Raw genomic sequence first — 12,851 nt, 5'->3', positions numbered from 1 at the left:
AAATCAGACATACACACACACGCACACACCTATTGACAGAAAGGATGACTGGAATTGTCTCGTGTGTTTCAGCACGTTCACTGTATGTCCCAAGGGGGGGGGGGGAAGTGTATCACATCATCGCCATAAGCACAGGGTGAGAGAGAAAGAGAGGGGTGGGCGGGGGGGAAGGAGGGAGAGAGGAGAGGGAGACATTTCTTGGAGGTGACACATCCTGTAGGTGGGACATTCATATCACCGTGGTGACAGAAAGGCGAGCCAAAATGCTCTCATTGCCCACCTCTCCTTCCTTTTAATTTAGTGTTTGTGTGTGAAATAATGAATAAGAAGAGGGAGGAAAAGGGAGTGAGAGCGAAAGGAACCGGAGGGGGGGAGAGGGGGGTTTCAGCAAGTGCATATGCACACACAAAGGTTATGTTTGAGTGGGGGACATAGAAATGCAGTGAGTCATTTTCACACACTGACCTTTTAAACCTACATTAGAAACAGCAGGGGGGTTTATATAACTAATATTTATAACTAAAATCAGTGCTTAAGAACAAATATTAGTGGATCTGATTTCCTATGAGACCATCTAAAAATGTGAAACAGTTATTTCATTTTATGTTTATTTCTTTATTAACTGATTGTATCTTTGGAGCAATGTGTGATAAATAGCTTTTTTTAAATGAACGAAACCAACTGAAGCCATAAAACTGAAATTACTGGCAACCTTCTCCCTTTTTCTTTAGAAAGGAAATGATACGTAGTGGGGAGAAATGCACATAGATGAAGCTATTTTTGTTCTATCAATTGGAGGATATTTAGTCCGCCCCCTTGTCATGTGAGGTGAGGCATCTGTCCAAAAAGTTTGCTTATCTTTTCAAACTATTGTTTTCTACTTTGATTGTTTATTTGATAGAATTTGCTCAGTATGAATGAATATGAACAACATAAATATACCTACCTTGTATATAATGATCTATTAAAAGGTCAAATAGCTCAAAGGTAATTATTTATGCTTCCCACAAATATTCAAAACATTCAAATATCCTGTTGGGTGGTGAATGAAACTCAGCTCTGCTTGGTCACACTGATGACCAGACATCGGGCAAAGAATATGAAAGTTAGGGAAACCATCAGCTTTGACAGGTGGTGTGTGTGTGTGTGTGTGTGTGTGTGTGTGTGTGTGTGTGTGTGTGTGTGTGTGTGTGTGTGTGTGTGTGTGTGTGTGGTCGGTCTGTAGACAAAAGCTGCGTCCCCAAATTGGAATAAGCTGATTTTTTGGGTCAGCAGTTAAGGTTATGGTTAATGTGAGCTGTGTGTGTGTGTGTGTGTGTGTGTGTGTGTGTGTGTGTGTGTGTGTGTGTGTGTGTGTGTGTGTGTGTGTGTGTGTGTGTGTGTGTGTGTGTGTGTGTGTGTTTGTCCAATTTGGAATATGCTGATTTCTGGGTCAGCAGTTAAGGTTATGGTTAATGTGAGGGGGTTAGGCAAGTTTCTATGGTTAAGGTTAGGGTAACTGTAATTATGTCTAATAATAGAATAAAAATAATAAGTCCAGTAATGTCCCCAGAAGTCACCATGAGCTGGTGTGCGTGTGTGTGTGTGTTAGTGTGTGTGTGTGTGTGTGTGTGTGTGTGTGTGTGTGTGTATGTATGTGTGTACTATATATCTGGGTCAAATCATTAATATGAAATGATTGAAGTTTTTTCAGGTGAAATTTTACATGTACACTTTCCTGTACTCTGTCTAACTAAACTCACCCATGTTCTATAAATATATGTTTACATCTAATATCTAATAATAGGTCAGAGGGGTTAATTAGGGAGTGTTAAGATTCAAACTAAGATGGTGTATATACGTGCCAAAATACAACCTCACAGAGCCTCTTAGTCTGGATTACACTGTGTTTAGCAATAGTAAGAGATTAGCCATGTCCAAAGTACTACTGATTCATACATTTAACCCTCCTGTTGTGCTCGAGAAGGAAGGAAGGGAGGAAAAAGGAAGGAAAAAAGGAAGTGAAGGGAGGAAGAAGGAAGGAAGGAAAGGAGGGAGGGAGGACGGAAAGAAGGGAGGAGGAAAGGAGGAAGGAAGGAAAGGAAGGAAGGAAAGAGGGAAGGAAAGAAGGAGGGAGGGAGGACAGACGGAGGGAAGGAAGGAAAGGAGGGAGGGAGGACAGATGGAGGGAAGGAAGGAAAGAAGGGAAGGAGGAGGGAAGGAAAGGAGGGAGGGAGGAAGAAGGAAGGAAAGGAGGGAGGAAGGAAGGAAGGAAGGAAAGGAGGGAGGAGGGAAGGAAAGAAGGAAGGAGGGTGGGAGGACAGACAGAAGGAGGGAGGGAAGGAAAGCAGGGAGGAAGGAAAGGAAGGAAGGATGGAGGAAAGAAGGAAGGAAGGAGGGAAGGAAGGGAGGAAAGAAGGGGTCAATTTGACCCGGGAGGACGACACGAAGGTTAAAACTGTGATTTTTAATGTATGTCTATATGTGCCCTGTTGCACAGAAAGGTAATGTTAACAATTATGAAAAAATCTCCTTTATGTTTTTTTCACAGCTGATGGAGCGGGAGGGCTCTCGGGAGCTCCTGAAGGCTGTCACCTCTCTGTTCAGTGCTGAAGGTCCGTCCTCCTTCACCAAGCTGATGTCCAGCGTGTCCAGCCTCTTCTGTGGATACCCAGAGGGAGGCGGCTCCAGGGTGCTGTCCTTCAACTGGTATGAGGACAACAACTACAAGGTGTTTCTAGGGGTGAATGGCACCAAGAGCTACAACTATGTCTATGATGACACCACCAGTAAGTGAAGAAGTCCTAAACTTTAAATGCTCTAATTCCACTTTATGTACTGTACTATATACTGTAATTATTAGCTTATTAGCAGAATATTAAACAAGACTGAAATTGAGGAAGCAATCTCAACACGAGATCAGTTTAGTAGCTGTTTGGAGCTTTCAGTCATATCACATGATTTTCTTCAAAAAAGATTGTCCCAGTTGTCGATTAGGTCTTAGATGTTAAATTGTCCATGTTTTTGAACACTTTAAGGACTAATCTAATCCATGTTGTCATAACAACTGAGGTTCAAATTCATTATTGATCTTGGAAAGCTGATTAAAAAAAATAATCTCACCAAAATGTCTGTTTAATAGCTGCTCTAGAGCTTTGATCAATAGTTCACCCAGTTGTCATGGATGAGAGGTGACAAGACAGAAATTAATTAAACTCGACAAGGAGGGAGGAAAATGTTATTCAAAATATTTGAGTCTTTATTCATTTATTTGTATAGCTTTAGCCCCAGCTGTTTTGACCCTCTCTATTCTTATTGTGTATTGCAATTTGGCTCCAACAACAACAGCAAAATGATTATGTATGCAACATTTTTGAGTACACGTGCTTTATGCTTTATGCTATTTATACTATATGAAACAGCTGTGACATCACAGATTTGACCCATAATAGATCAAAGCCCTGATTGGCCAATTTAACATACTTTACTGTTATTGATGACTTAATCGATATAATCTCAATGGAGGCCAGTTGTGGAGGATATAAGAAAATATCTGTGACCTCTGAATGATTCTGTAAGAAGCTCTTTAGTTTCTCTTTCTGTATTTTTGTCTCTTCATTCTTCTACATTAACCACTTTTGCAATTCTTGTGCCGACAGCTCCTTTCTGCAACTCCCTGATGCAGACCCTGGAGTCCAACCCCGTCACAAAAATCGTGTGGAATTCAGTCAAACCCCTGCTGATGGGAAAGATCTTGTACACCCCCGACTCCCCCGCCGTCCGCAAGATATTAAAGAGTGTAAGAGAGACCACCTCCTTGCCCGACCCCTAACCTCTCTCTCTGTCTCCGTCTTTCTCTCCATTTCTCTCTGCTCACTTTTTCTCTCCTTCTCCATTTCTTTCAACACGCTCAGTATCTGTTTATGTGTGTCCAGACCCCCACCCTTCTCAGGAATGAGCTGACTACCGAAGCAAAGGAGGGTGGAGGGAGAGGGAGCGATCTAGTGCGGTAGGAGGGAGGGGAAGAAGGAGAGGAGGTGGTGGAGGGGTGGATTAAACAATAAATTGAATGTGAGGGAGCAGCAGTGAAAGGAAAACAGAATGTTTTTCAGTCTGTCATGACTCACACATTGATCCTGGCATAAAGCAGGTCTCAATTTAAAGGGGAGATTTGTAAATGAGCTGCCCCGGAACTGAAAATGACCTCGTGTGATTGTCCGTCTGTTTAGTATCTGTGTTGTTTTAAATGAATGCAGTCAAGCTAATATAAATAAATGTCACTGTGGGATTCATAAAGCAATGTTTTTAACTGCTACTCTTTTTGTGATAGAAACTCACATTGATTCCCCTTTTGTGATGATACTTGATTATATTTTGAATTGATGCCTCTTCTATATTTGCATTGTGAACTTTGTCTTTTGTGTGTCCGTGAATTTAGGCCAACACAACATTTGAGGAGTTAGAGAGGCTGAGGAACATGGCCAAGGCGTGGGAGGAGATGGGACCTCAGCTCTGGGCTTTCTTCCATAACAGTGTCCAGATGAACATGATCAGGGTATGAAGCTGATAAGCAAACACTTAATATTTCATTCTCCTCCTTAATGACCGTAATATTCTTTGTTAATATGGTATCCAGCCAATGTTCTCTGGTAAATTGAGTAACTATACTCCTGTCCCAATCACTGCAGGACACCTTAAGAAACCCGACAGTGACGCACTTCATGGACGAAACTCTGGAGGACACAAATTTTACCACCAAAGACATTATTAACTTCTTGCACAATGGTCAAGACGAAGAGAGGGAGGTGGGCATGGCCAACTTTGACTGGAGGAACATTTTTAACATCACTGACGATCTCATACGCATGTTCAACCAGTATGGAGAGGTAAGAAACAACATCATATTCCTCCCCTTCCAATGAAGAATATGCATTATGCTTCATATTCTTTTTTCCCAGGATGACAACATGTTTAGTCTTTTTGTTAGACTGGCTCTCAGTTCTCCAGACAGGAGCATCAGTCTTCCAGGTCTGCTCCCAGGAGATTGCAGCCAGGCCCCTTTCAAATAGAGCAGGCCACTTAGCACAGCTTTAGAGACGCTCTCCTGTCCAGTAGGCTGAAAGGTGGGGAGAACAAGCCTGCTGTCACCCCCCTCCCTGGCTTCCTTTGTAGAGCCAGTGATAAAGTGGAGAGTAGGTGGGAGCTAGTTACCCCCCCCGCCTATGAGCTCAATGCTGCTTTTAGTGTATAGCCCCGCTTTGAAACAGACCCCTGCGCCTGCGGATAAAAGAGGGCAAATCACTCTATCCATCCTTCACGCCTTCCCTCTCTCCTCTGATTTAAAGGGGCTGTGGTTTTAGAGAGAGCCCTATCAGTGCAGGCATCTCTTTGTCTCCAAATTCAGCGCAAAGACTCCTCAGAGCCTCACAAACAAACCCAGGCGATTTGGCCAATTAGATATAGCTGTCAGTTAGCATTGGCCCATAGGATAACTGCTGCAGTTAGCATTAGGTCCTCTCACTCTGTCAGGGGTATGTTTCTCACACTGAAATCCCATTGGAACATGTGTATCAGTGAGGGTCTTTCTTCTCAGCCCATCTCTGACTGAACATGATTGTGTTGTGAATGTATGAGCAGTAAAAGATGAATGGGGAAGTGGTTTCTCGTCTTTCTGTGAGAGCTCTCGGGGCATTGTACAGTAATGTGAATGGTGACATTAGACACGGTGTACATGGAAGTAGGGGGGTAAATAGCGGTTTGTGTGTGTGTGTGTGTGTGTGTGTGTGTGTGTGTGTGTGTGTTGGGAGTTTCACAGGCTAATTACATGGGCTTCATAGAGAGACTGTGTGTGTAAAGCATGTGACAGTGTGAGCCTCAGAGCTCAATTGTTATGTGTTAATATGTATATGTATGGAGTTGTGATCGTGGCTATGAGTGGCTATGGCTACATAAGTTCATGCATTTACTTTCCTGTGTGTGTGTGTGTGTGTGTGTGTGTGTGTGTGTGTGTGTGTATGTGTGTGTGTGTGCAATCTAGTACATGAACAAATTAGACTTGGACATGCACTCACTCATTTACACACTCACCCAATCATACTTTCAATTAATGCTTCATACAATAGAGCCGTATTATCTTTGTATCATCATATATAATATATGAAAGCTGAAACTTGTATATAATGTAACTGCTGAAGCGTAATTTCTTAGTTTCTTCTGAAAAACTTTACTACCAAACCCACACCACCATCTTTTCTCCCTGTAGTGCATCAGCCTGGATAAGTTTATGGCCTTCAGTGATGAATCCCAGATGATCCACCAGGCCTTGCATCTACTAGAGGAGAACAAGTTTTGGGCTGGCGTGGTCTTCATGGACATGTATCCCTGGACCACAAGTGTCCCACCACATGTCAAGTATAAGATCCGCATGGACATTGACGCGGTGGAGCGCACCAACAAGATCAAAGACAGGTCAGTAGCCAATGTGTTTCAAGTTTTTATTACAAGCGATGCACTGAAGCATTAGTTTCCAACCTTTTACGGCTTGTGATCCCTGAAAGTGAAGCAATTTTCTATTTGTGACCCCCTTGTCAAAAGCTGCGTATGCCCATGGGTTGTCAGTGGCTCCACCGAATTGTTTCATTCGAATAATTGTTTTAGATATGAAGAGGTAACGTGGAGTCGTGTATATCACAGCAAAAATATATTAAAGAATTGTATTAATAAATTAAGACCTTTTCTAATCCATTAATCATACTGTGATGTATCTTTTTTCCAAACCACTGGTGGGAAATAATCTATAAAATATCCGTATGTGCACAAAAAGTTTACATGTTTTATGAACTAAATGACAGGCCAATTATAGGTGCTTTCCAATACATCTCAGTGTAGCTGATTAGTACATATACACAGCAGTTTCGTGCATTCCAAGAACCTGACAACCTTTCCCTTTCTACATTTTCTCCTGCTGCTACCGCTGTGTTAATGATGCAATTTAGATGGATTTGTCACATTCGTCAGAGGAGAAAAAAAGACCCTGTGATTTCTAAAGTTTCTCAGTGTTTTCTATTAACTCGATACCTGAGCTTTTATACTCCCATGTGAGGCTCTTGCTTGCATTTTGCTTTTTTCCTCTTTGATCTCCCACTCATAAACAGACAGTATGTCAATAGCCCCACGGGGTGAACAAACAGTTTTAGCTGTTTACAGCGGTAATGGACCCGGTGGGAGTCCTCCCTCTATACAATTGAATAATCAGATTGTAAAAGGGCTTTGCCTCTGACTTATCCACTTAAGTAAAAGCTGTGTACATGTCGTGTGTTTAGGGCTTTAGAGAGTTTTGCTTTAGGCTGTTTTATTATTACAATATTCTGAATGGAGACTTAGATTGGGATTATTTCTGACAACAAAAAACGATAATAAATTAATTGTTTTATATAACCTGTTTGTATAACCACATTTTAGCGTATAGACCACCCTGCCATCTTTATGATCCCTGTGTTTCCTCTCAGGTACTGGGACCCCGGCCCCAGAGCAGACCCCATGGAGGATCAGAGGTACATCTGGGGAGGTTTTGCCTACCTGCAGGACATGATTGAACATGGCATCATCAAGCTTCACACAGGCAACGACTGGCCACTTGGGGTCTACGTTCAGCAGATGCCCTATCCATGCTATGTGGATGACCTGTGAGTAAATCAGTCTCTTCACATGGTGGATGCTTTATCCAAAAAGTTCAAACAAAGTTAGTTCGTTTTTTGCCCAAGTTCTGTTAAAACCACTATGTCCAGAATTTTTATGTGATTTCAGCATCCTTAAAATTCTGCTGGAGCTGGTTCCTGTTAGGAAAAGATGAAGCTATATGAGCCTCAGTGGAACATTTTTGCAGTTTTTGTGTGCTTTCAACCCATCCAACACAGTGTCTGAGTCAGATATATGGGGGGTTCTGGGGTGGATAAGGTCATGGATTGATGCCTGCCACAGTGCTATTTTTGACATTACCACTGGGGGGCACTGAAGTCATACATTTTTCAAATTATACACATGCTGGTTTCAAATTTGTTTGTTTCTTTTTTTTTTGTCAATGAAAGTAACCAACAGTGAATTTTGAGTTTTTTTTTAGGCTGTATAGTTATGTTGAGGAACAGGAACAGACTTTTCATATGCAATCCTAAGCAATACACACATAGATTCATTTTTCAATTACAGTGGTTCCCAACCTGGAGGTCGGGTTTCCCAAAAGGGGACACTTGATTATTCAAAGAGGACGTGAGATGATAGGACAGGATAGGATCCATTATATATAAGTTTATATTTTGCACGTACAAAATTGTGCTTTAATTTCCTTTTCTTTTAATTTCTGCTTTATTTCTTGCGGGTTTCTGTATATTACCTCCATAAACCAATTAATGGATTAGTCGATCAGCAGAAGATTAATCAGCAACTATTTTGATACTTACTACTGTAACAATTTAAAAATCAGCTGGTTTAAGCCTCTCAAATGTGATGATTTGGTCATCAGGGGTCCCAGGTAGGCTTTTTTTTTTTTTTAAAGGGGTCACAGGCCAAAAAGGTTTGGAACCACTGTCTTAACTCATCATCTACTTCTTCTTCTCTATCTTCATTCTCCATCCTCCTTTCCTCCAGCTTCATGATCACACTGAACCGCTGCTTCCCGATATTCATGGTGTTGGCTTGGATCTACTCTGTGTCCATGACTGTGAAAAGCATCGTGCTGGAGAAAGAGCTGCGTCTCAAGGAGACTCTCAAAGCAATGGGGGTTGACAACGGAGTCATTTGGTACACCTGGTTCATTGACAGTTTCATCATCATGACTGTAAGCACGGCGCTGCTCACCTCCATCGTCATGGTGAGAAAACAGGGGGAGTAGAAGAGAGGTTATTTTGATTCTATTATTCTATTTTTTTGGTTTGGAGGATTAATGCTTTAAAGAATGTAATGACGCCCTCTTGTGGATACTCTGTTTATCGTGAGGATTAGTCAATACAAAAAAAACCAGTTGATTTACCTTTCTTATTTTATTGCTCTGCACATGACACTATTACTTCAGAGCAGCTTTTCTGTTAATAATATATCCTCAAGAAATTGTTTAATGTGTCTCTTTGGTTTCTAGATGAATAGTTATATCATTTATTTTAATTTTCTAGTGTATATCTTGAGTACTTGTTACCCTGTCTCTCTCTCTGTAGTAAATATCTTTTTTGTGTGTGTGTGTGTGTGTGTGTGTGTGTGTGTGTGTGTGTGTGTGTGTGTGTGTGTGTGTCTCAGGGTGGAAAAGTGCTGAATTACAGCAACCCCCTCCTTGTCTTCTTCTTCCTGCTGACCTTCACTATTACCACCATCATGCAGTGTTTCCTTATGAGTGTGTTCTTCAACAAAGCCAACCTGGCAGCTGCCTGCAGCGGCATCATCTACTTCACCCTCTACCTGCCTCACATCCTCTGCTTCGCCTGGCAGGACCGCATCACCAACAACATGAAGTTGGCTGCTGTATGTTGATTTCACGAATACAGAAAAAAATGTATCAGAAAACACACTCCTACTAATTCAATAACTGTACTAAAATTGTTTTCAGAACATGTATTTATAAATTTAACCTTAGACATTAAATACTGCAATTTTCCTTCATGTAGATGTTCTCCACCTCTAGTCACAAAATCAACTTAATATCTTTTCTGCATCCATCTGCTACCGTAGAGCTTTTTGTCTCCAGTGGCCTTTGGATTTGGCACAGAGTACCTGTCACGGTACGAGGAGCAAGGTTTGGGTCTGCAGTGGGATAACATCCGGACTAGCCCACTAGAGAAAGATTCCTACTCTTTCCTCACCTCCGTCCTCATGATGGTGATTGATGCTGTCCTCTACGGCATCCTGGCCTGGTATCTGGATAATGTCTTCCCAGGTTGGGACTGCTAAAATATTATACAGTATATTTTAAGACTTCATGGGTGGAAAGAGTTTATTTCAATGAGAATTGTTCTGAATCTCTCCTTCACAGGACAGTATGGCGTTGGTCGGCCATTCTACTTCCCTTTCCAGTCATCGTACTGGCAAAGCGCTGCACCTCCACACACAGAAATGGCTGATCAAGGTTAGTATATATATATATATAGTAGTGGCAAGTGAATGCCTGCTCTTATCCTTTGCTTCAAAACTATCTGCCTGTAGAAAAGGCATCTAAAGCACTGGAAGATTGTTGTTGTATTGGAAAGGTTAACATCCGTTATATAATGAGTGTTTTATTTCGTGTCCCTTCCATTACACTATGAAACAGCACACCTGGATTTGAAACTAAACTAAATCAGTAGCTTGGTAAAAGACTTTTTTTTTTGTGAAGCATTCTTGGCAGCTCAGGGCCTGAACCAAAGGCCAAACTGACATACCACAAAGTATGAGTAAACTAAGGATCAAGATTACTCACAACTTTCACAGGAAAATTAAACTTGTGACTCATAACATTTTATCATATCTCATAAATACAAGTAGAAATTAGGACATCTAGAAGTAAGCATGAATAAACAAGCAAAAAAATAAAAAATATGCAAACAGGAAACATACTGTGTACAAACAAAGTACTTTTCAAGCTTTGTAACTGCATATTGAGAATGCACAAATATAAATATCCATCTCCTCTCCCAAGACCTCATACTGATAGTGTTAACAAGCATGAAATGCAGCAAGCAAAGAGCAAGATACAGTACGTGTACCCCACCAGCCAATTATAGTTAACTGTGAGAGGAGAGGGGAAGTTTTCACATAAAACCAAACACAACCAGAAAATAATTATCTTATCTGTTCCCTCCAGATCCTGAGAATCCTGAACCAGACAACATGGAGAAGGACATTGACAGCAGGGGCACACCAGAAACATATACCTGTAACGGCACAGGGGACAGGAAAGTCTGTAAGCACCAAAGTAAAAGAGATCGAATAGAGAGAGAGAAGGAGCTGCTGAGAAGACAAGAGGAAACTCCAAACCAGGAGGAGGAGGAGGGTCAGGACTCAGGGAAGGAAGGTGAGGAACACAAGACAGAACTGAGGCTCGGGAAGAAGTAGTAGTAACTTATAAAGGAGGAGGATGGCAAACTGCATGTCGGTAACACACCGAGGACATCTGGTGGACAGGCAGGGAACCTCTGCTATTCTCTACAAGTGTTTAAAAAGTGAAATAGTTAAAGTTTTAGAAGTTTTTAGGATACTGAGCACCAATCATGTGTGTCAAACCACATCAAATCTTCAACCAAGCTAATGTTGGATGTACCAAAAGGGTTTCATGGTTCAGAAAAGCAAGGCTGGATTATAATGTTAATCCAAAATAGTTCATTTTTTGGCCATAAATAAAATTCCTAAAAAATTGGACTGTGACCCCACAAAACTGTAAAATCCTCAATCCCCCCTCTGTCCTTTTCCTAAACCCACACAGGCCAGCTGTTCTTTGAGTCTGACCCCGTAGGCCTGGTGTTGGGGGTACAGATCGAGGACCTGGTGAAGGTGTTTGATGGATGTTCTCGTCCTGCTGTCAACTGTCTCAACATCAATTTCTACGAGGGCCAGATCACCTCCTTCCTAGGGCACAACGGTGCTGGAAAAACCACCACCATGTAAGAAACAAGAGTGTTGGTAGTTAATTTGCATATTGTGCAAAATGAAAATTTTTTCTTTAATACAAATTGCAGATTTTATCCCAAGTACAATATGCCCCATATGATAGTGTGTGGTATTTTAAATTAGGACCCATGGTGAACAGTAGATAGTTCCATCTATTAATACTGCATTAAAACAGGGTCCTTTTCTCTGGGGTCCCAAGTATCCCAATACGTCGGTATTGTAAAAAAAACATTAATTAAGTGAAACAGAAAAAATGTTAAGTCATTCGGAACAAATTAATTGACAAAGTCATGAAAAAAAATTGTAATAATAGAATAAAGCATGTGTGTGAGATATTAAAAAAAGTTCCTCTGGGGTCTGCGGGTGCCCCAGTCGGCAGGATTAAGGTCAAAGATTTAAAATTTTTATGCAGTCTCAGAGATTAGCTGGTGCATTTGGAACATATCACGCACATTTACAGTGCTTAAACAATTTTTCATACTTGCATGGCTTTTCACAGCAGCCCCCAGTCGTCTGAGCTGCTGGTAATAATTTCTCATTTGAACCAGACAATCAAGATATTATACTTCTTTTTAAATCGGCTGTTTTTCCTAAAGACATCATTTTCATAGCATTTTACAGAGATTCAGACTGAATGTGGGTGGTGATTCAGAGGTTTATTCCTCACACATGAAGTCCAAGCACAGAACTGTCTTTGTCATGGCGCTGATACTGTGTGTGTTTTTCTGCTCTGTGCAGGTCCATCCTGACTGGCCTATACCCTCCGACATCTGGCACAGCGTACATTAATGGAAGAGACATTAGGACCGACATAGATATCATCCGTACCTCTATGGGGATGTGTCCTCAGTACAACATCCTCTTCAATCAGTGAGTTCCTTTCAGATGCCAATAACAGTGCATAAGTCAGTTTAGTGTGAATATACAGTTCACTGAAAGCAAAACATGATTCGCACACAGGTTTTCATTTGGATATAAAGTGAGAAAGAATAAAAGAAGGAGAGAAACATTTCGTGTTGTGTATTAAAAATTGTTAATTAAACTTTGAAAGCTTAGAGAATCTCCAGCTGTAATAAAGTGAGGCACTAACCTTATTAAAATCAGTGCATATTCTTTAAAAAATCAAAAGCAGTGGCTTTGACAGCGGCTGTTGAAAGCCAGGGTTAAAATCATTGACACATTCAAAAAATCTCAAAACACCAATTTGACTGTCTTCCTCTGTAAACGTCTTCATTACTGCTCTGTTT

General features: G+C 41.1%; 1 protein-coding gene across 3 annotated transcripts in view; it reads left to right on the top strand.

Annotated features, from left to right (window-relative positions):
* Window positions 1-12,851, top strand: part of LOC133991080 (retinal-specific phospholipid-transporting ATPase ABCA4-like) — a 38,546-nt gene that overhangs the window by 7,349 nt on the left and 18,346 nt on the right. For 2 of the 3 annotated variants that reach the window (XM_062429544.1, XM_062429542.1), the window contains exons 8-20: window positions 2,531-2,768; window positions 3,639-3,778; window positions 4,418-4,534; window positions 4,668-4,865; window positions 6,242-6,447; window positions 7,488-7,664; window positions 8,623-8,845; window positions 9,265-9,486; window positions 9,694-9,898; window positions 9,995-10,087; window positions 10,802-11,011; window positions 11,420-11,597; window positions 12,343-12,474. In XM_062429544.1, the coding sequence (XP_062285528.1) occupies window positions 2,531-2,768; window positions 3,639-3,778; window positions 4,418-4,534; window positions 4,668-4,865; window positions 6,242-6,447; window positions 7,488-7,664; window positions 8,623-8,845; window positions 9,265-9,486; window positions 9,694-9,898; window positions 9,995-10,087; window positions 10,802-11,011; window positions 11,420-11,597; window positions 12,343-12,474 (2,339 nt within the window). Of the gene's footprint in view, window positions 1-2,530; window positions 2,769-3,638; window positions 3,779-4,417; window positions 4,535-4,667; window positions 4,866-6,241; window positions 6,448-7,487; window positions 7,665-8,622; window positions 8,846-9,264; window positions 9,487-9,693; window positions 9,899-9,994; window positions 10,088-10,796; window positions 11,012-11,419; window positions 11,598-12,342; window positions 12,475-12,851 lie in introns of all 3 variants that reach the window. The other variant, XM_062429543.1, reaches the window with a different exon arrangement.

This window comes from Scomber scombrus, chromosome 11 (assembly GCF_963691925.1).
Source record: "Scomber scombrus chromosome 11, fScoSco1.1, whole genome shotgun sequence".
NCBI classification, from domain to species: Eukaryota; Metazoa; Chordata; class Actinopteri; order Scombriformes; family Scombridae; genus Scomber; species Scomber scombrus.
The sequence above is the reverse complement of the archived record's forward strand: the minus strand, read 5'-3'. Positions and strand labels throughout refer to the sequence as shown.